The 20,904-nt window shown below is 42.4% G+C and overlaps 1 protein-coding gene across 1 annotated transcript in view; it reads right to left on the reverse strand.

Annotated features, from left to right (window-relative positions):
• LOC138261753 (chymotrypsin-like elastase family member 1) overlaps window positions 1-20,904 on the reverse strand; it is a 144,083-nt gene that overhangs the window by 77,399 nt on the left and 45,780 nt on the right. Inside the window, exons 2-3 of the mRNA XM_069211076.1 lie at window positions 19,574-19,665; window positions 18,750-18,859 (exon numbers count right to left, since the gene is read on the reverse strand). Coding sequence (XP_069067177.1) covers window positions 18,750-18,859; window positions 19,574-19,665 — 202 coding nt within the window. The remainder of the gene's footprint in view (window positions 1-18,749; window positions 18,860-19,573; window positions 19,666-20,904) is intronic.

Genomic DNA, 20,904 nt, shown 5'->3' on the forward strand with positions numbered 1-20,904 from the left:
CCTCTCAGATTCCAGAACTTTCTGCCACAGAAATGTGAGGGACATGTGTTTTTTTAGCCAAATTTTGAGGTTTGCAAAGGATTCTGGGTAACAGAACCTGGTCCGAGCCCCGCAAGTCACCCCTCCTTGGATTCCCCTAGGTCTCTAGTTTTCAGAAATGCACAGGTTTGGTAGGTTTCCCTAGGTGCCGGCTGAGCTAGAGGCTAAAATCTACAGGTAGGCACTCCGCAAAAAACACCTCTGTTTTTTTCCAAAATTTAGGATGTGTCCACGTTGCGCTTTGGGGTGTTTCCTGTCGCCGGCGCTAGGCCTACCCACGCAAGTGAGGTATCATTTTTATCGGGAGACTTGGGGGAACGCTGGGTGGAAGGAAATTTGTAGCTCCTCTCAGATTCCAGAACTTTCTGCCACAGAAATGTGAGGGACATGTGTTTTTTTAGCCAAATTTTGAGGTTTGCAAAGGATTCTGGGTAACAGAACCTGGTCCGAGCCCCGCAAGTCACCCCTCCTTGGATTCCCCTAGGTCTCTAGTTTTCAGAAATGCACAGGTTTGGTAGGTTTCCCTAGGTGGCGGCTGAGCTAGAGGCCAAAATCTACAGGTAGTCACTTTGCTAAAAACAGCTCTGTTTTCTGTGATATGTCCACGTTGTGTTTTGGGGCATATCCTGTCGCGGGCGCTAGGCCTACCCACACAAGTGAGGTATCATTTTTATCGGGAGACGTGGGGGAACGCTGGGTGGAAGGAAATTTGTGGCTCCTCTCAGATTCCAGAACTTTCTGCCACAGAAATGTGAGGAACATGTGTTTTTTTAGCCAAATTTTGAGGTTTGCAAAGGATTCTGGGTAACAGAACCTGGTCCGAGCCACACAAGTCACCCCTCCTTGGATTTCCCTAGGTCTCTAGTTTTCAGAAATGCATAGGTTTGGTAGGTTTCCCTAGGTGGCGGCTGAGCTAGAGGCCAAAATCTACAGGTAGTCACTTTGCTAAAAACAGCTCTGTTTTCTGTGATATGTCCACGTTGTGTTTTGGGGCATATCCTGTCGCGGGCGCTAGGCCTACCCACACAAGTGAGGTATCATTTTTATCGGGAGACGTGGGGGAACGCTGGGTGGAAGGAAATTTGTGGCTCCTCTCAGATTCCAGAACTTTCTGCCACAGAAATGTGAGGAACATGTGTTTTTTTAGCCAAATTTTGAGGTTTGCAAAGGATTCTGGGTAACAGAACCTGGTCCGAGCCCCGCAAGTCACCCCTCCTTGGATCCCCCTAGGTCTCTAGTTTTCAGAAATGCACAGGTTTGGTAGGTTTCCCTAGGTGGCGGCTGAGCTAGAGGCCAAAATCTACAGGTAGTCACTTTGCTAAAAACAGCTCTGTTTTCCTTGATATGTCCACGTTGTGTTTTGGGGCATATCCTGTCGCAGGCGCTAGGCCTACCCACACAAGTGAGGTATCATTTTTATCGGGAGACTTGGGGGAATGCTGGGTGGAAGGAAATTTGTAGCTCCTCTCAGATTCCAGAACTTTCTGCCACAGAAATATGAGGAACATGTGTTTTTTTAGCCAAATTTTGAGGTTTGCAAAGGATTCTGGGTAACAGAACCTGGTCCGAGCCCCGCAAGTCACCCCTCCTTGGATTCCCCTAGGTCTCTAGTTTTCAGAAATGCACAGGTTTGGTAGGTTTCCCTAGGTGCCGGCTGAGCTAGAGGCCAAAATCTACAGGTAGGCACTGTTTTCTCCCAAAATTTTGGATGTGTCCACGTTGCGCTTTGGGGTGTTTCCTGTCGCCGGCGCTAGGCCTACCCACGCAAGTGAGGTATCATTTTTATCGGGAGATTTGGGGGAACGCTGGGTGGAAGGAAATTTGTAGCTCCTCTCAGATTCCAGAACTTTCTGCCACAGAAATGTGAGGAACATGTGTTTTTTTAGCCAAATTTTGAGGTTTGCAAAGGATTCTGGGTAACAGAACCTGGTCCGAGCCCCGCAAGTCACCCCTCCTTGGATTCCCCTAGGTCTCTAGTTTTCAGAAATGCACAGGTTTGGTAGGTTTCCCTAGGTGGCGGCTGAGCTAGTGGCCAAAATCTACAGGTAGGCACTTCGCAAAAAACACCTCTGTTTTTTTCCAAAATTTAGGATGTGTCCACGTTGCGCTTTGGGGTGTTTCGAGTCGCCGGCGCTAGGCCTACCCACGCAAGTGAGGTATCATTTTTATCGGGAGACTTGGGGGAACGCTGGGTGGAAGGAAATTTGTAGCTCCTCTCAGATTCCAGAACTTTCTGCCACAGAAATGTGAGGAACATGTGTTTTTTTAGCCAAATTTTGAGGTTTGCAAAGGATTCTGGGTAACAGAACCTGGTCCGAGCCCCGCAAGTCACCCCTCCTTGGATTCCCCTAGGTCTCTAGTTTTCAGAAATGCACAGGTTTGGTAGGTTTCCCTAGGTGGCGGCTGAGCTAGAGGCCAAAATCTACAGGTAGGCACTTCGCAAAAAACACCTCTGTTTTTTTCCAAAATTTAGGATGTGTCCACGTTGCGCTTTGGGGTGTTTCCTGTCGCCGGCGCTAGGCCTACCCACGCAAGTGAGGTATCATTTTTATCGGGAGACTTGGGGGAACGCTGGGTGGAAGGAAATTTGTAGCTCTTCTCAGATTCCAGAACTTTCTGCCACAGAAATGTGAGGAACATGTGTTTTTTTAGCCAAATTTTGAGGTTTGCAAAGGATTCTGGGTAACAGAACCTGGTCCGAGCCCCGCAAATCACCCCTCCTTGGATTCCCCTAGGTCTCTAGTTTTCAGAAATGCACAGGTTTGGTAGGTTTCCCTAGGTGGCGGCTGAGCTAGAGGCCAAAATCTACAGGTAGGCACTTCGCAAAAAACACCTCTGTTTTTTTCCAAAATTTAGGATGTGTCCACGTTGCGCTTTGGGGTGTTTCCTGTCGCCGGCGCTAGGCCTACCCACGCAAGTGAGGTATCATTTTTATCGGGAGACTTGGGGGAACGCTGGGTGGAAGGAAATTTGTAGCTCCTCTCAGATTCCAGAACTTTCTGCCACAGAAATGTGAGGAACATGTGTTTTTTTAGCCAAATTTTGAGGTTTGCAAAGGATTCTGGGTAATAGAACCTGGTCCGAGCCCCGCAAATCACCCCTCCTTGGATTCCCCTAGATCTCTAGTTTTCAGAAATGCACAGGTTTGGTAGGTTTCCCTAGGTGGCGGCTGAGCTAGAGGCCAAAATCTACAGGTAGGCACTTCGCAAAAAACACCTCTGTTTTTTTCCAAAATTTAGGATGTGTCCACGTTGCGCTTTGGGGTGTTTCCTGTCGCCGGCACTAGGCCTACCCACGCAAGTGAGGTATCATTTTTATCGGGAGACTTGGGGGAATGCTGGGTGGAAGGAAATTTGTAGCTCCTCTCAGATTCCAGAACTTTCTGCCACAGAAATGTGAGGCACATGTGTTTTTTTAGCCAAATTTTGAGGTTTGCAAAGGATTCTGGGTAACAGAACCTGGTCCGAGCCCCGCAAGTCACCCCTCCTTGGATTCCCCTAGGTCTCTAGTTTTCAGAAATGCACAGGTTTGGTAGGTTTCCCTAGGTGCCGGCTGAGCTAGATACCAAAATCTACAGGTAGGCACTTCGCAAAAAACACCTCTGTTTTTTTCCAAAATTTAGGATGTGTCCACGTTGCGCTTTGGGGTGTTTCCTGTCGCCGGCGCTAGGCCTACCCACGCAAGTGAGGTATCATTTTTATCGGGAGACTTGGGGGAACGCTGGGTGGAAGGAAATTTGTAGCTCCTCTCAGATTCCAGAACTTTCTGCCACAGAAATGTGAGGGACATGTGTTTTTTTAGCCACATTTTGAGGTTTGCAAAGGATTCTGGGTAATAGAACCTGGTCCGAGCCCCGCAAGTCACCCCTCCTTGGATTCCCCTAGGTCTCTAGTTTTCAGAAATGCACAGGTTTGGTAGGTTTCCCTAGGTGCCGGCTGAGCTAGAGGCCAAAATCTACAGGTAGGCACTTCGCAAAAAACACCTCTGTTTTTTTCCAAAATTTAGGATGTGTCCACGTTGCGCTTTGGGGTGTTTCCTGTCGCCGGCGCTAGGCCTACCCACGCAAGTGAGGTATCATTTTTATCGGGAGACTTGGGGGAACGCTGGGTGGAAGGAAATTTGTAGCTCCTCTCAGATTCCAGAACTTTCTGCCACAGAAATGTGAGGGACATGTGTTTTTTTAGCCAAATTTTGAGGTTTGCAAAGGATTCTGGGTAACAGAACCTGGTCCGAGCCCCGCAAGTCACCCCTCCTTGGATTCCCCTAGGTCTCTAGTTTTCAGAAATGCACAGGTTTGGTAGGTTTCCCTAGGTGGCGGCTGAGCTAGAGGCCAAAATCTACAGGTAGTCACTTTGCTAAAAACAGCTCTGTTTTCTGTGATATGTCCACGTTGTGTTTTGGGGCATATCCTGTCGCGGGCGCTAGGCCTACCCACACAAGTGAGGTATCATTTTTATCGGGAGACGTGGGGGAACGCTGGGTGGAAGGAAATTTGTGGCTCCTCTCAGATTCCAGAACTTTCTGCCACAGAAATGTGAGGAACATGTGTTTTTTTAGCCAAATTTTGAGGTTTGCAAAGGATTCTGGGTAACAGAACCTGGTCCGAGCCACACAAGTCACCCCTCCTTGGATTCCCCTAGGTCTCTAGTTTTCAGAAATGCATAGGTTTGGTAGGTTTCCCTAGGTGGCGGCTGAGCTAGAGGCCAAAATCTACAGGTAGTCACTTTGCTAAAAACAGCTCTGTTTTCTGTGATATGTCCACGTTGTGTTTTGGGGCATATCCTGTCGCGGGCGCTAGGCCTACCCACACAAGTGAGGTATCATTTTTATCGGGAGACGTGGGGGAACGCTGGGTGGAAGGAAATTTGTGGCTCCTCTCAGATTCCAGAACTTTCTGCCACAGAAATGTGAGGAACATGTGTTTTTTTAGCCAAATTTTGAGGTTTGCAAAGGATTCTGGGTAACAGAACCTGGTCCGAGCCCCGCAAGTCACCCCTCCTTGGATCCCCCTAGGTCTCTAGTTTTCAGAAATGCACAGGTTTGGTAGGTTTCCCTAGGTGGCGGCTGAGCTAGAGGCCAAAATCTACAGGTAGTCACTTTGCTAAAAACAGCTCTGTTTTCCTTGATATGTCCACGTTGTGTTTTGGGGCATATCCTGTCGCAGGCGCTAGGCCTACCCACACAAGTGAGGTATCATTTTTATCGGGAGACGTGGGGGAACGCTAGGTGGAAGGAAATTTGTGGCTCCTCTCAGATTCCAGAACTTTCTGCCACAGAAATGTGAGGAACATGTGTTTTTTTAGCCAAATTTTGAGGTTTGCAAAGGATTCTGGGTAACCGAACCTGGTCCGAGCCACACAAGTCACCCCTCCTTGGATTCCCCTAGGTCTCTAGTTTTCAGAAATGCACAGGTTTGGTAGGTTTCCCTAGGTGTCTGCTGAGCTAGAGGCTAAAATCTACAGGTAGTCACTTTGCTAAAAACAGCTCTGTTTTCTGTGATGTGTCCAGGTTGTGTTTTGGGGCATATCCTGTCGCGGGCGCTAGGCCTACCCACACAAGTGAGGTATCATTTTTATCGGGAGACGTGGGGGAATGCTGGGTGGAAGGAAATTTGTCGCTCCTCTCAGATTCCAGAACTTTCTGCCACAGAAATGTGAGGAACATGTGTTTTTTTAGCCAAATTTTGAGGTTGGCAAAGGATTCTGGGTAACAGAACCTGGTCCGAGCCACACAAGTCACCCCTCCTTGGATTCCCCTAGGTCTCTAGTTTTCAGAAATGCACAGGTTTGGTAGGTTTCCCTAGGTGGCGGCTGAGCTAGAGGCTAAAATCTACAGGTAGTCACTTTGCTAAAAACAGCTCTGTTTTCTGTGATGTGTCCACGTTGTGTTTTGGGGCATATCCTGTCGCGGGCGCTAGGCCTACCCAAACAAGTGAGGTATCATTTTTATCGGGAGACTTGGGGGAACATAGAATAGCAAAACAAGTGTTATTGCCCCTTGTCTTTCTCTACATTTATTCCTTCCAAATATAGGGGTGTGTGTAAAAAAGACATCTATTTGAGAAATTCCATGTAATTCACGTGCTACTATGGTCACCCCGGAATTCAGAGATGTGCAAATAACCACTGCTCCTCAACACCTTATCTTGTGCCCTTTTTGGAAATGCAAAGGTTTTCTTGATAGCTATTTTTTACTCCTTATATTTCAGCAAATGAATTACTGTATACCCGGTATAGAATGAAAACGCACTGCAGGGTGCAGCTCATTTATTGGCTCTGGGTTCCTCGGGTTCTTCATGAACCTACAAACCCTATATATCCCCGCAACCAGAGGAGTCCAGCAGACGTAACGGTATATTGCTTTCGATAATCTGACATTGCAGGGAAAAGTTACAGAGTAAAAAGTAGAGAAAAATTAATGTTTTTTTCACCTCAATTTCAATATTTTTCTTTTTCAGCTGTTATTTTCTGTAGGAAACCCTTGTAGGATCTACACAAATGACCCCTTGCTGAATTCAGAATTTTGTCTACTTTTCAGAAATGTTTAGGTTTCTGGGATCCAGCATTGGTTTCATGACCATTCCGGTCACTGACTGGAAGGAGGCTGAAAGCACAAAAAATTGCACAAATGGGGTATGCCCCAGTAAAATGCCAAAATTGTGTTGAAAAATTGGGTTTTCGGATTCAAGTCTGCCTGTTCCTGAAAGCTGGGAAGCTGCTGAGTTTAGCACCGCAAACCCTTTGTTGATGCCATTTTCAGGGGAAAAACCACAAGCCTTCTTCTGCAGCCCCTTTTTCCAATTTTTTTGAAAAAAACGAAATTTTCACTGTATTTTGGCCAATTTCTTGGCCTCCTTCAGGGGAACCTACAAAGTCTGGTACCTTTAGAATCCCTAGGATGTTGGAAAAAAAGGACGCAAATTTGGCTTGGTTAGCTTATGTGGACAAAAAGTTATGAGGGCCTAAGCGCGAACTGCCCCAAATAGGCAAAAAAAGGCCTGGCACAGGAGGGGGAAAAGGCCTGGCAGCGAAGTGGTTAAGCCAGTTCGTTAGCGTACGTGCTTTTGACAATTCATGTGTCGAAGATGCGAACAAGTCTGAGACGTCATCATTGAAGTCGGCAAAATATCCAGAAGCAGTACGTGCAAATGCTGGAGCCGTGGTCATTGGTGGAGTTGGTGTTTCCCGTGGTGGTGCACAATAGATAGCACCATCCATTTGTGTTGGAGTTGAGTCAACCCGGTCAATTATTTCTGTATAGTTCAATGTTAGTGGAACCAATGCAAGATCATCTTCCACCCTCCCCAAGCTCGGAGAGGTGTGAGTGTTGGTATAAACAACTTGTAGAGGGACTTCTTTACCAGTAGTGAGAGCGATTCGGGAACCACTGGATGTTCCTCTTGGTCTGTTGTGCAGGATCGGCCACATGGTGTAGTTTGACATTGTCGATGGAGACAAAATGATTTTCTTTGGCACCTGCCGACGGTGGTAGAATTACAGTTCTGGTACCGTGTATCCCCAATACTGGGACTGGTGCTCGATAGGAAGGGCCAAATTCCTGTTTCTCTGTGACCTTGTCACGTACATGATCCCCAACTCTTGGAATCCAGCCGGTAGATGTTAGAGGCACATCCTTGATTCCTGTGGAAGCAGCACTGATAGAAGAATTATCACCATGGAACTGTTGCAATTCCTGTAAAACAATGACACGTTCATTTATGTCAAAAATATGTTTCTGCTTTCTCCATTCCAGGACCATCAAGATCCGGAACATACATTTGGGTTCCAAACAGGCACTCATATGAAGTACTACCCCTCAAGGACCTTCTAGGCAGATTATTAAGTGCTCTCTGGACTCCATACAGGTGATTAAGCCAACTACGACCCGTACCTAAGCTGTTAAGGATTGCTTTAAATCACGGTTTAATCACTCCACAGCACTAATTCCCTCTGGATGAAATTGAGACGAGTACTGGAGTTGGACCCCCAATGAAGCCATGACATCCCTGAATGCCCTTGAGGCGAAAGCAGGGCCCTGGTCTGAGTGGAAAGCCGCAACCGCATATGTACTGGTAAAGACTCGCACATCTTAAATAACAGTCTGAGCGTCAGCCGAGCGTTGTGGCCACACCCATAAAAATATGGAGCATGAATCAACAGCAACTAATATATACTTGTATGCACTATCCGGTGTTGGGGGACCGCAATGGTCCAAGTACACACATTTCAATGTTTTGTTTGAAATCAAGAGGGGTGTCTGCGGGGGGCGTTTGGCAGTGGAAACTTTGATTTGTTGGCAGATGTCACAGTAAAGGATATACTGCTTGGTCTCTTTATAGAGGCCTGGCCACCAATAACAGGCTTGCAAAATCGAAATTGTAGCCGCCACACCAGCATGGGCAGATGCCACCCCCACATGCGCTGCTTTAATCAACCCTGGTCTTATGTCTTTGTTGGGAATATCTCTCATGCCTACACCAGGTATTCTAACTTCAGCATTCAGGCGATCTCCCATTCGGTGGGAATATTTAGCCATAAATGTTTGAGGATAGGGCGTACCATCAGCTGTAGCTTTCACGGCAGCCCATATGTCTCCTTCCGGTTTCGTACTTAAACGTGTTACTGCAGCTACAGCGGCCACAGCCACTGCTGACTTTGCGGCTTCATCAGCCAATGTATTTCCAGCAACGTGTATCCCAATGCGCTGGCGTCCAAGTGTATGTACAACATGGACATTTGATAGTGTCTCTTTCAGATCTGCTACCTTCCCCCACAGAAGTCTGTGTTTAATGGTGTTGCCTTTGGAATCTCTGAACCTATTCTGGTGCCAGTAATGCAGATATTCATTGAAGAACTGGACACAATAATATGAATCACAAACAATCAGCATAGGCAGTGCAGGATCTGTGTGTTCCAGTGCCATCACCAGAGCCTTTTGCTCTGCTAACTGTGCTGTGCAATCCCCTAGGGTTTGCGTAAATGTATGTAGGGGACAAAATGTATCGCCCTCCATGTAGCTGCTTACGACAGTGCAAGCAGCAGAATATTGGTGTTTTGTGCCGATTGCAGGTTGTGCTGAGCCATAGGTATACATGACTCTATGATATTGTTCGATAGGCAATGTATTTGCTGGAACTGGGTATTCTATTTCATACTGCAAAAATTCTTTAGTTTGTAATTTTGGGTCAAAGATGTAGTCTACATCAGTGGCTGTCAAAGACATAGCCTATTGTATCCAGCGTGGATGTAATGCTTTTGCGTTTGGAGTGCTGGCTTTAGTAACAGCCTCCAGGGCTGGGATCGGAGTAACAACAATAACGCATTTTCTTTGGGCAAGAGGTCGTTCTTTAATGACAGCCATCTGTACAGCAGTGAGTATTTTCTCAGAAGGAGCAAAGCATTGTTTAGCCGCTGAATATAAGTGTGATTTGTATGCAATCGGGATTGTCTCACCTTCATTAAATGTCACATAGGTGAAACCGATGGCACCAGCTATTACTCTGATGACCAAATGTGTTTTGTTGTCCCTTGTGTGTAAATGTTGTGCTGCAAGAATGTCTGTTTGCAAATCTCTAAGAATGCATGTATGTTCAGTTGTCCAGAATTTACGTGAAAAATCAGGACGTATCAAATCATATAAAGGTTTAATGCGTGTAGCATAGTCTGGAATGTAAGTTCTGCCAAAACTTAGGAACCCCAATAGAGATTGGAGTTTTTTAATCCTATTTGGTGGATGTAAATGTGCACATTTTTCTAAGAATTGTGGCGCTAGGCTCTTTCCTTCACTTGACAGCTGATATCCCAAAAACAGGATGCTGAGGAAGGCTATTTTTTTTGTTAATTGAATTTGTAGCCAAATTCATCGAATCCTACAACAATGCCGACTATCCGTCTTAAATGTTGTAGCAATTCATCATCCATGAGATAGATATCATCTACATATGACAATGCTTTAGGATCAATCTTGTGCAAAATTGTTGTGTCACACGAGCTGCGAACAGTCCTGGGCTGTTCTTATACCCCTGAGGTAAACAACAAATTTTTTTCTGGGAGCCTAGCGCACTGAAACTTGTTAAGAAGAAACCATTTGAAATATCCAGTGTTGTTTTGTATTTTTTACGCACTATATTGTTCATTAGTGCTGGGCTATGTGAGTTTTGTATGGCATATGTGCGTCTATGACTGGTTAAGTGTCTGTAGTCTAAGACTATTCTATGTGAATGGTCCGGTTTAGCTACTGGGAACAGTGGATTATTCATTGGGGAGACACAGGGTTCAATTATGCCCTGGTACTCTAATTGTGTGAGTATTTCTCTCACAGGTGCTTTTGCTTCATGTTTTATTGGATACTGAGGTTGGGGTTGAGGTTCATTTTTAATTGGAATTACATGGTAGGGGGATTCTTTATCCCATCCTACGTGATTTCAGTATAACGAAGGTGCCTATGCCAAAGCCCAATCAATGGCATAGGATTCAGCGAGTTCCTCTGGAACAAGGGGCGAGAAGGAAGGCTTAGTGACATCTTCTCCATATGGGCAGGTATGGACAAATTCAGGTGGCCAATCTTGTTCGGCCAACAAAACATCATATATGTTTACCACGCGATCCCAAAAGATTGCGTCTATTATGCGCTCAATGTCTCCTTCTAACTGTAATGTTACTTTATACACCCTATCAGGGTTGGAGTCACGCCTGTCTGCAGTTTCTACTTGTAGAAAGTCATCAGTTGCTTTCACCTCTAGATGCTCTAGAAGAGCCCGGCGAACTATTGTGACCTCTGTCGCGCTGTCTAGCAGTGCTAGTGCCCACTTCTTATTTTTCAAGAGGACCCTCTTCCTGAGTGACATGTTGGACTGTGACTTCTGCCACTTTTTTCTTTTTGAATTGGGGTTTTTGTTGGGCGGGTTTCTCTTCCTTTTTTACAGAAACCTCCGATGAACGTTGTGATTCCTATCTTGGTTTCACGTACTCTGTTCTTCGCTCTGACCGCCCACCTCTCTCATTTCTTTTTTCCGATGAGTCCTGAAAGGAACAAGATTGGTGTGTATCAGTATATTGATATCTATCAGGCGTTTTTATATTATCTCTATTACTGAGATTATATCTATTTTGTAGGGTCTCCATTCGTGGAGATTCTCCCCTCTCCTTTTTAGGAGTTTGTTGTTTTTTTCCCCAGTGTTTCTTATTACCCTCAGGAGCTTGCTTGGGAAAATCTTTATTAGATTTGCCCTGAAATTGTGGTTTAGATGGTCTGGCCCCTAAACTGTCTCAACCAATGCTAGAATAGGTCTCTGCAATGATTTTAGGCAGCTCTCGTTCTTGATCTTGTTGCGGAACGTCATGGAGCCGCACGCGCACTGCCAGTGCGACCGCTTCCCCTTTAAGATTACTTAAAATGATTGAGGATTCTGTGGCAAAATTGCCCATCAATTGCATCCCCAAATCTAGGGCCGGGGCAGCCCCGTATTCATCTTGAATTTGTTTCAACACCTCCGGTAAATTGGCAAGTGCCGGTGTACCGTGTGCGGTTGTATAGAGTGCGGCTAATACCGTGCCCAAGTATTGCAGTTATCTACTGTAGGGGCCATTCCAAATGGCGAACATATTGTTAGAATTCTATGTTTATCCTGAGGTCCCGTATGGGGAAATACTGCTTCCAGCGCATTTATTTTCTGTGCTAACCAAAACGAGGTTTCCTCTCGTTTGGCGGGTACTTTACCCATAATTGAATGTACAGTCGCAGGGTTTATACCTGGCGTTACTTTGTGGGGATGTGCTGGAGCAGCACATGCTGGGTTTGTACTTAATGTTTGTATTACGAATTGTACTAATCGTCTATATATCGCTGTTAATTCTGTATATAAGCGACAAACCTCATCTACCGCTAAATTAGAAACTGTAGGATGTGGTTTATAGGTGGCCAATCAAGGCCAGGTAGGACCATCGTTACTTAGAGGACCTAACCTTACTGGTAAAATTGTGTGAGGTAGGGTGCTATCAAACCAAATATTATGTTCTTGATAAGATAATGGTATTTTTAAATATGCGTATGCTCTGTATTGTCCAGGTGCAGTTGCAAGTGTACAATGATGAAATGTATTAGTGTTCCCATCAACTGCTGGAAATTTGACCCAAGAAAAAAACAGTTCTGTTCTATAAGCTGCATGGGCATCCACCACAAATGTGACTTGATCCCCCTGGACCGCTAAGCCATTTGCTAATAAATGTGCAAACAAATGTTGTCTCATATTAACTGCTATTTGTATCTGCTGTGGATTCGCCATTATAAACAGACTATAAGTTCAGAGAAGGCACACCAAATAAGGTTTTCCTTTTAAAGTTCAAGCTTGAACAACCTCCAGCTTCAGATAGGATAGCCTACATAGCTGGGGTGGAAATCCTCAGAACCACGGATGTCTCCGTATACGGTATTGAGGTGTCATTGAATATAATGAGACAGAGATACTCCGAAGGACCCGAAAATTAGAGCCTGACCAAACGTTGGCGGCGCCATGTCGCGTAGGCTCTCATTATTCTAATGAGACTACTGGATGTCTAATCCGCTGCGGGTAACACCTGTCGCTCCAATCCGGGTTTTGCTCTGGCTAACTAGCAGTGCCTCATCTCTACCCAAGGATAGGGATAAATGGGCAGCCGAGCACATGACATAGTTGGCTTCTCAGGGAAGTCGTGGTCACTCAGGTCTCAACCGTTTCTCTCATTAACAATGCGGTCTCATATGTACATGACAAAGAGAAGCATTATATGTTTAAATAATGAATTTAATAAAATGACTGCATCTTAGATAGCAAAGCGTGAACTGCAGTAACCAGGACGACACAGCATGACAGTATTAAAATTGTGACGAGAAGCGTGAAGCATAAAAACAACGCTATCATATTGTCACTATAATCAATGAACTAATCCCTACCTAGGCTATGATAGAGTACATCATGTTAAGCTCTAATTCTGCCCTTCAGTTTCCCCATGGAAGACATCAACCCCCATACCTGAGCAAAGGCCTGCGATCTGCGTAAGCATCTGTAGCAAAGCATTCAGCAATCAGCATACAGTCGTGGTTCACTAGCTGGAATCCCCTTCTAACGTGTAAGGGACAAGGAAGTGTTTTTATAATAATAATACAGCTGATGTTCTGAGAAAATGTCCCTACGTAAGGATGTGTGTTTTCTTTGAATGTTGGAGACTAAACTTCTACCACGTTCACCGGCAATATACCGTGCTGTAGCCTTGGAAGAAGCACAGAGTGATCAAGAATGTCTTGTTTGAGAACAGAGTGCTGGCCTAGGCAAAAACAGTTAGATAAACGGAAAATAAAACAAGACCGTAAAAAAGGTTATTGTAACAATAATAAGATGAAGCCGAATAAAATATATCTAGGTTAAGGTGCACAGCGGCCAAGTGTGTTAGAATAAAGTGCATGGAGCTATAAATAAAATGGCTACATAACAGTCTGGTCACCCTAATTTCACCACTCAGATCTCAGATCTTTTAGAATACTCTCATATATTCACTGTGAAAAATGTATATTAGTTGTCAATTAGCCAACATCCACATTGTGCTTGAATATGATGTTTTAGATTCAGATTTCCATATAGTATCACATCCATGCTATTTTGACAGAATTATATAGGACTGAAATATGTGGACTTATCGTTCACCAAGGTAATGATACAAAATGTTAGAATATTCTAGAGCAGGCCAGTGTCCTCTGCCAATTAAAGTTTAATGACTCTAACTTAAATTAATTAAAGTCTTCAAAATCATACCATGAAAAAGTACCACAGCTTTCCACAGTCCTAATTTAGAGGAGTAATGGGTCTAATCACATCCCCAAGCATGAGACACTGATGTTGGGATAATCTTATTAGCAGAATTAGGGAACACAGTCGTTCTGGAAAATCACTTACAATGTGAGATTCTAGATTCTCTCTTAATTATAATGTATTGATTTTCAGCCAAGAGAAAGCCCCCACCTGACAGGCTACACAAGGGGCGAAACACGTGTTGACTGTACATTTGAGTACATATTCACAAACTTTTTAAAATTACCAAGTGAAAAGAAAATTCTGATTGCCAATGTACGGCCATCCGGCTTAGTCAAATGTCTCAAGAGGATTATAAGTGTTCTATTATAGTGTTCTATTATTAGTTTGATTCAAGGGGAATAACATGACATTTATACTAAGAGCAATCAGGTGGAACAATTAAAATAAAGATCCTGTTATCAATACATGAAGGACTTTGTGAATCTTTGGGAAAAAAATAACAGTGAGAAACCTACTTACCTCTCTTCATTATAATACCAAATTGCATTGGATATTGTGAATTTACAATAAACATCTAACAAGGATCAGGAGCTAAAATTGGATGTACATCAGGTCTATATAGGTGTACATATATATTTAAAAATAGTCTTGGAATATTGACACTCAGCATACTAGTCTCTTAAAGAAAGAGAGATGTTTCTTGAGTTAGCCAGAGAGAGAGCTCCTAAGAGGATATGAGGGTGTTTATGTCAGTAGTTAGACAGAATATGAAAAACATAAAGTAATGTGTCAAAAATGTTGAGGACAAAAATATTGTGAAGGTAAGTTTCTGGAGATAAGTACAGTTTTACTATATATAACTCCACATATATGAACCATGACAATATACAATGTATATATTTTCAAGGTACGTAGATGTGGAGTTAGGAATATGAAATCTGTACTTACCTTTTTTCACTTACCTTCTTGATATTTTGATCCTTGATATTTTTGACAGGATATTGTATCCACACCATAACTGTGTTTTTTTTATATTCTGTCAGTGATCTGTTTATAACTAGTTGTGATACGACTGAGAAACATAAAGAAAGAGGTCCATGTAGCATGTGTGTTCGTAGAGAAGAATCTGTGTGATTTATACCTGAAGACTCAACACTTAGAGGTGTCAGCAACTAGAGAACAAACTAAGATTGAGGCAGATGCCAAGGCTTTTGGAAAACTCCAAGACAATGTGTTGGTACTGGTAGAAAGATGTAGGTCAGTTGAAAACCAGGGAAGGTATGACAGTGTGCACATAAATATTATTCCCCCAAGGAAGCAAAAGGACTGGATATAAAAACATTTGTGGTAAAAGTGTTGATGAGCTCAATCCCAGCAGACTTGAGTGAGGAAGAAATGGTTAATGAGATTCAGAGAGTACGCGGAGACCCATATACGTACCTAGGAAAGCTCTGAGTGTGTATTTAGCCTTGAAAGATATTCAGGCAGAGGGGTTAAAATTCACAAGTTAGTCAGACCTTCTACAAAGTCAAGAGGCTAGGAAGTATAAACTCGGAAAAAGAATGAAGGCACAAAGAATGCGTTTGGCCAAAATACTGTACTGTATTGTAATAGTATTTATGTAGCTCTAACTACCTCTGACAAGGCGTCAAAGTGCTTTTCGGCGAATAGCACGCTACTCCGGAATGCAAGAGGAATTAGTGGTGGATTAGTATAGGAAATATGAGTACAGTTTTAGTATTATTATGAGTTAATTTGAGCAGAGGATATGTGAGTTTGTTAGTTGGATTGACTAGAGTAATGGAGGCATAGAGGAGGGAAGAATCCAGAAGTGTTAATTGGGAGCTTATAGTAATAGGCTGAGGCTTGGGATGAGTAAAGGAGAGATGGAGGAGGGAAGAGTCTGTGGAAAGGGTTAGGGAGATCATAGTAGCAGGAGGGATTTTGGATGAGTCAAAGGTGAGATAAATGAGGGAGAATTTAGTAGGGTTGTTTGCGAGATCATGGTAGTAAACTGAGGTTTGGGTGAGCTAGATGTGGAAGAGGAAGGAAGAGCTTAGGCAGGGTTATTTTGGAGATGAAAGTAGTAGAATGGGTTTGGGATGAGTCAGGGTGGGGATGGAGGAAAGATTGATAGAGATAGGACATATGGTGATGGGTAGACAAAGTAAAGCTTACAAGAGAGTAAACTTATATTATTTGTATTTATTTATAATTGTATATATATATATATATATATATATATATATATATATATATATATACATTTTTATCATTATTTTTATTTTTCTTTAATTTATTTATTCACTATCAATATTATCTTTTTACTTAGTTATAATTTGAATTTTATTTATAGATATTATTTTATTTATTTGTATTTAATTTTTCTCTAGTACAGTAGCACTAGAGTTATAAATAAATAGATATGTAAATACATAGTAAGGGAACATATGTTCAAGGGATATAATAATGGGTATCATAATATGAGAAGAAAAGTAGTATTATATAAACACAGACTTTCAAGATTTGTAATATTTGAAGTTAATTAATAAGTGTACTTTCCTAACATTTATTTATCTTTCCTCAAGTTTTGAATAGTGAAAGGCTTTTGATAATAAAATATTTGATCAGTGTGATATACAAATGAGAGCAGGAATTCATAAGTATCTAATATAACAACTTATCTAGGAGCTATGCAATGGCCTATAAACATGTTAAGCATAGAATAACATACACATATATATATACACACACACACACATATACACGCACATGCATATGCACACATACACACACACATATATATATATATATAAAGATATATATATATATATATATATATACACATATTAACATATTTAACCATGAGTAAATAAGCATTTGTTAAACAGTTTTAAAGAGTATGTGTGTAATTTATTGTTATGACATAGTAGCGATACATATTTCCTAAAGAACTATACATGTCTAGAATATACACATAATCAGATTAAACATATTTATCAACACAGGAATATGCAGTCCATTGCTGTTTAAATATGGTGGTTATGAAAGAAAGAGCCAACTCTTGAGTAGTCTTCTGAAGACAAGCTAGTTATCCATGGATCTTATATTTGGGGGTAATGAATTCCATAGTTTGGCTGCTTGAACAGGATGTACCACCTATAGGGACTGATTACAACTTTGGAGGAGGGTGTTAATCTGTCCCAAATGTGACAGAAATACCACCAGACATATTACGAGTCTATTATATCCTATGGAACTCGTAATACAGTGGGCAGGATATCCGTCACATTTGGGACGGATTAACACCCTCCTCCAAAGTTGTAATCAGGCCCATAGTCTTTTTCTTGAATGGTGGTGTTCTAAGGTGGGGTGCCAATCTTGAGAGGAGGTTTCTTTGTTGAATGTATTTGGTTATTTTTTTCTGATAAAAAGTGGTCCTTTTCCATGTATAGCTGTGTGGGTGATACAAAGCAGCTTGAAGGTGGATCTTCTGGCAACAGGTATCCAGTGTAGTACTCTCAAGTCAGGGGAGATGTGAGCTTGTGGCTTTACATGTAATAGTAGCCTGGCAGTTCTGAATACTTTGTAGTTTTTTCACAATGTATAGAGATGATCCATGGTAGAGGCCATTGGCATAATCCAGTTTGGATAGTACAAGAGAGATAGTAGCCTGTACCCTGTGTGGAAATCCGAGGTGGGGGAAGATGTGTCGCCAAGTCTTCAAGGTGATGAAGCTTGTTCTTGCTAATTTATCCACTTGGGCATTCATTGTTAATTTGGAGTCCATGGTAACCGAAAATATGCTTTTGATTTTTTGAGAAGTTGATGATGATGTGGCACAACATTAAAAAGGTTACAAAAAATGATGAGTTTGAAGTCAATCAAGCAGTGAATACCTGTGGGGACAATTTTATTAATTTTTAGCACAATGCAGATCAGCAACCACATTTGCTGTACTGCATTGCGCAAGGGTTAGAAATCAGCACAGATCTATATTTATTAAAAATAGCCTACTGGAGTTGCCATCTCCTGCATTGATACCGTAATAAGCTGCTTAGTGCCACACACACAACATGTGCACCATGATGCAGAGGTGTGTGCTTGATGTTTACATGGGGTTTGTACTGGAAGCCTATTCTTTTGTCTGCAAAATCCAGTGCTGAAACATATTCTAATATACCTGGGGGCCCTCCACTCTTTCTGATATATGCCTTGTATGAGGAGGTGCCTCAGAACTGTTGCTCATTTTATGTTCTTTTGTCCTGCATACTTTACCCCACAGTCAAGATGGATTCGTAAAATTTGTCGAGATATGGGATTGAATAATTGTACTTTTGCATTAAGGATTTTAAAAAGTCATAGCTCGTATGATCTGATTATTGCAGTTAGCAAGTTTTTAGTAGCTGCGTGCAATATACGTTGCTGTTTTTTTAAAAATCAAGGATTTCTGAAGATGACTTACATGGAATTCTTAGGTGTATCTTGATTTTACTCATATGTATTAATGTTTTATATTGATTAATTGTAGACGATGGAATTTAATTGTGATTATTTATTGTACTGCGTTGGTTTGATGGTCAACGGACCGAATTAAGCTCTTCTTCTTCTTCTAATATATTACTCATTGGATGCTTGCAGTACAGTGCAGCACACAGACAATGTATGAAAGATTTGGAGATAGAAAAAACAGTTTTCCAAGTTACTGCATTCTTAAAGGACGTCTAAGGGTATTGGAGGTGGCCTGCCATGTAACACCCTTACAGAGGCAGAGTAAAGCTAAGCAGAAGGGAGTACTATATGCATTGAGAAAAAGGCACCTTTCAGGCGCAAAATACCTTTTCTGGTGAAAAAAAATCCCTTTCTAGCAAAATTGATCTGCAGCAACAAGCACAAAGAAAGTTTTCAAAATTCTATTACTTACAAATCAACACAGTGGGCAGCAGACATGACCCAGTTTCGACTAATGAGTGTTCCACCACAGATGTGTGACCAGTAGTCAGGATCATCATAATAGGCTATTTGGAGGGAGACCTGTATTCAAAGATATAGCATGTTTTGAAACACAGAGCAATATTGCACAGCAGCCACTTGTTAACTTAACACAATAAACAAGCCCATGTCGAAACCAGAACACAATATATCAAAGGATTTATTTGAAAGACCTTGTCCTAGAACTCTTTGCTACTTGTATCATTATAGGGTAACTTACTTTACAGAGCATTACCAATGATTTAAACATTCACTCACTATCAGATTGGTGAGGAGATGAAGCCTAACGGCCAGAGCGGCAGACTTTGCAACCAGGAACCCAGGTTCAAGTCCCAGGACTGCCTTAACAGCCTATGATTCTGGGCAAATCACTTAATCTTCCTGATCCTAACAAATAAAATGTGTAATACAATCTGGTGCTCATGTAAAGCCTCCGATGCCTGTACCACAAGTTTGGGCTACATATAAAAAAGAAGTAGAAGGATGTAGTCTACCGAAATCATTGCATGATGGTCTTCTTCAGCCAAACTGGAGATGTATCATGACATCCTGTTTGGATAGTTCACAGGTGAACATCAGCCTACCCCTCACATGCCGTCCATGAGTCTCAGATCTGTTACTTACCAACCAGACCTTCAGCAGCCACAAATCTGTGCTTAGATGCCTTCAAGCCAGAACTCAGTGACCTAATGCACCCAGAGGCAACACAAAAGGCCCACTAGCACTTTTTCTGTGAAATGTCTCCAGCGCACTTACCTGCCATTTATAACTGTTCCTCAGAGCTTCGTTTCCACCAATCACACGGTCTGCTTGGATGTCATAGTTGTGAATGTGACCAGAAATAAGACCTATTATGAAGGAAAACGCAGATGATTAACATCTGTTCTACTTAACTGTGAAGCCATGCCAGTAAACATGTGTCAGTTTACAGGGGTTAGGTTAAATGGGACTTATCTAGAATTCTGTTTGTATTTACTTTATGTTAAATAGTCATGCTTTAGTTATCATTAATACTGATAATATAAACCCGCTCAGCCATAGGTGTACAGTTTAAATATCTGAAATGAGAAGCAACTGAATGGGAAAGTTGTGCTTCTCCTGACCTCTAACCTATGATAAACACCCAAAAAAGATACACCAACAGCAGAGGGCCTTCTGCACACGTGACATACCTCATGGAGCATCTCCTACCACTGCTACTGAAACTGTTCTTTGAGGTCAGTGCTCCCCTCATTTGTACAGCCTCACCTGAGCTGACCCCAGGATGATCACTTTATGAAGATATGAGGTCCGTGGCCAAAAGGGAACAAGTCCATGGGTCTCGTGAAGCAACAGCTTTGACCAACATTTTTTAATAACATTTGATTTTTCAGATGTTTCAAATGGCTAGTGAGTAAAACAAACAATACAGTTCACACTTCAATCACTGAATCAGCAAGTACAGCTTTGCTTTCTCAAAAACTCAAAGTTTCAGATTTGGGTAGCTCTTCAGGTGCACAGCACACAAATCCATTAAAGTACAAGCGTCATCATGTACCCTTAATGAGAGTCTTCAGAGCCCTCAATGGTACCCAGATACCTGTACAATTCTCTCCAACAAGCCAGGTTATCTTCTACCCTGAAGTCCATTTATACAACTAATGTTCACATTTTTAAGCCAAAGACCATTTGCTGATATACATACACTAAAGATCATACACAGATCTTCTAGCCAGCACTCAATGGATTGCAGTAACCCCTTGGCACGCAAAAGATCTGATCCATAGTTGTTATAAACAACAGGAATCACATTTTCAATTCAGACTGGGTTGAACACCAATCACATACTGCTTGATGTCCAAACCAATCATACTGCCCCAAAACCTTTCTACAGTTGTCTCACCAGACATTTCCAAACAATTCCTAATCTTCAATATCCAAATCTTATGTAGAAAATGTCCTTCATCAGTTCAGCATTTTGGGCAGCTTCTTGAGACACCAGGGAAGATTTTACAGAAGATGACTGGAGCAAGGTACAACCAATGAAAATATTTAGGGTGTGTGAGACAAAATGTAGTATCACTGGATGCCGTCTTAGTACACCTGGC

The sequence above is a fragment of the Pleurodeles waltl genome, chromosome 10, assembly GCF_031143425.1.
Source record: "Pleurodeles waltl isolate 20211129_DDA chromosome 10, aPleWal1.hap1.20221129, whole genome shotgun sequence".
In the NCBI taxonomy this organism is placed as follows: domain Eukaryota; kingdom Metazoa; phylum Chordata; class Amphibia; order Caudata; family Salamandridae; genus Pleurodeles; species Pleurodeles waltl.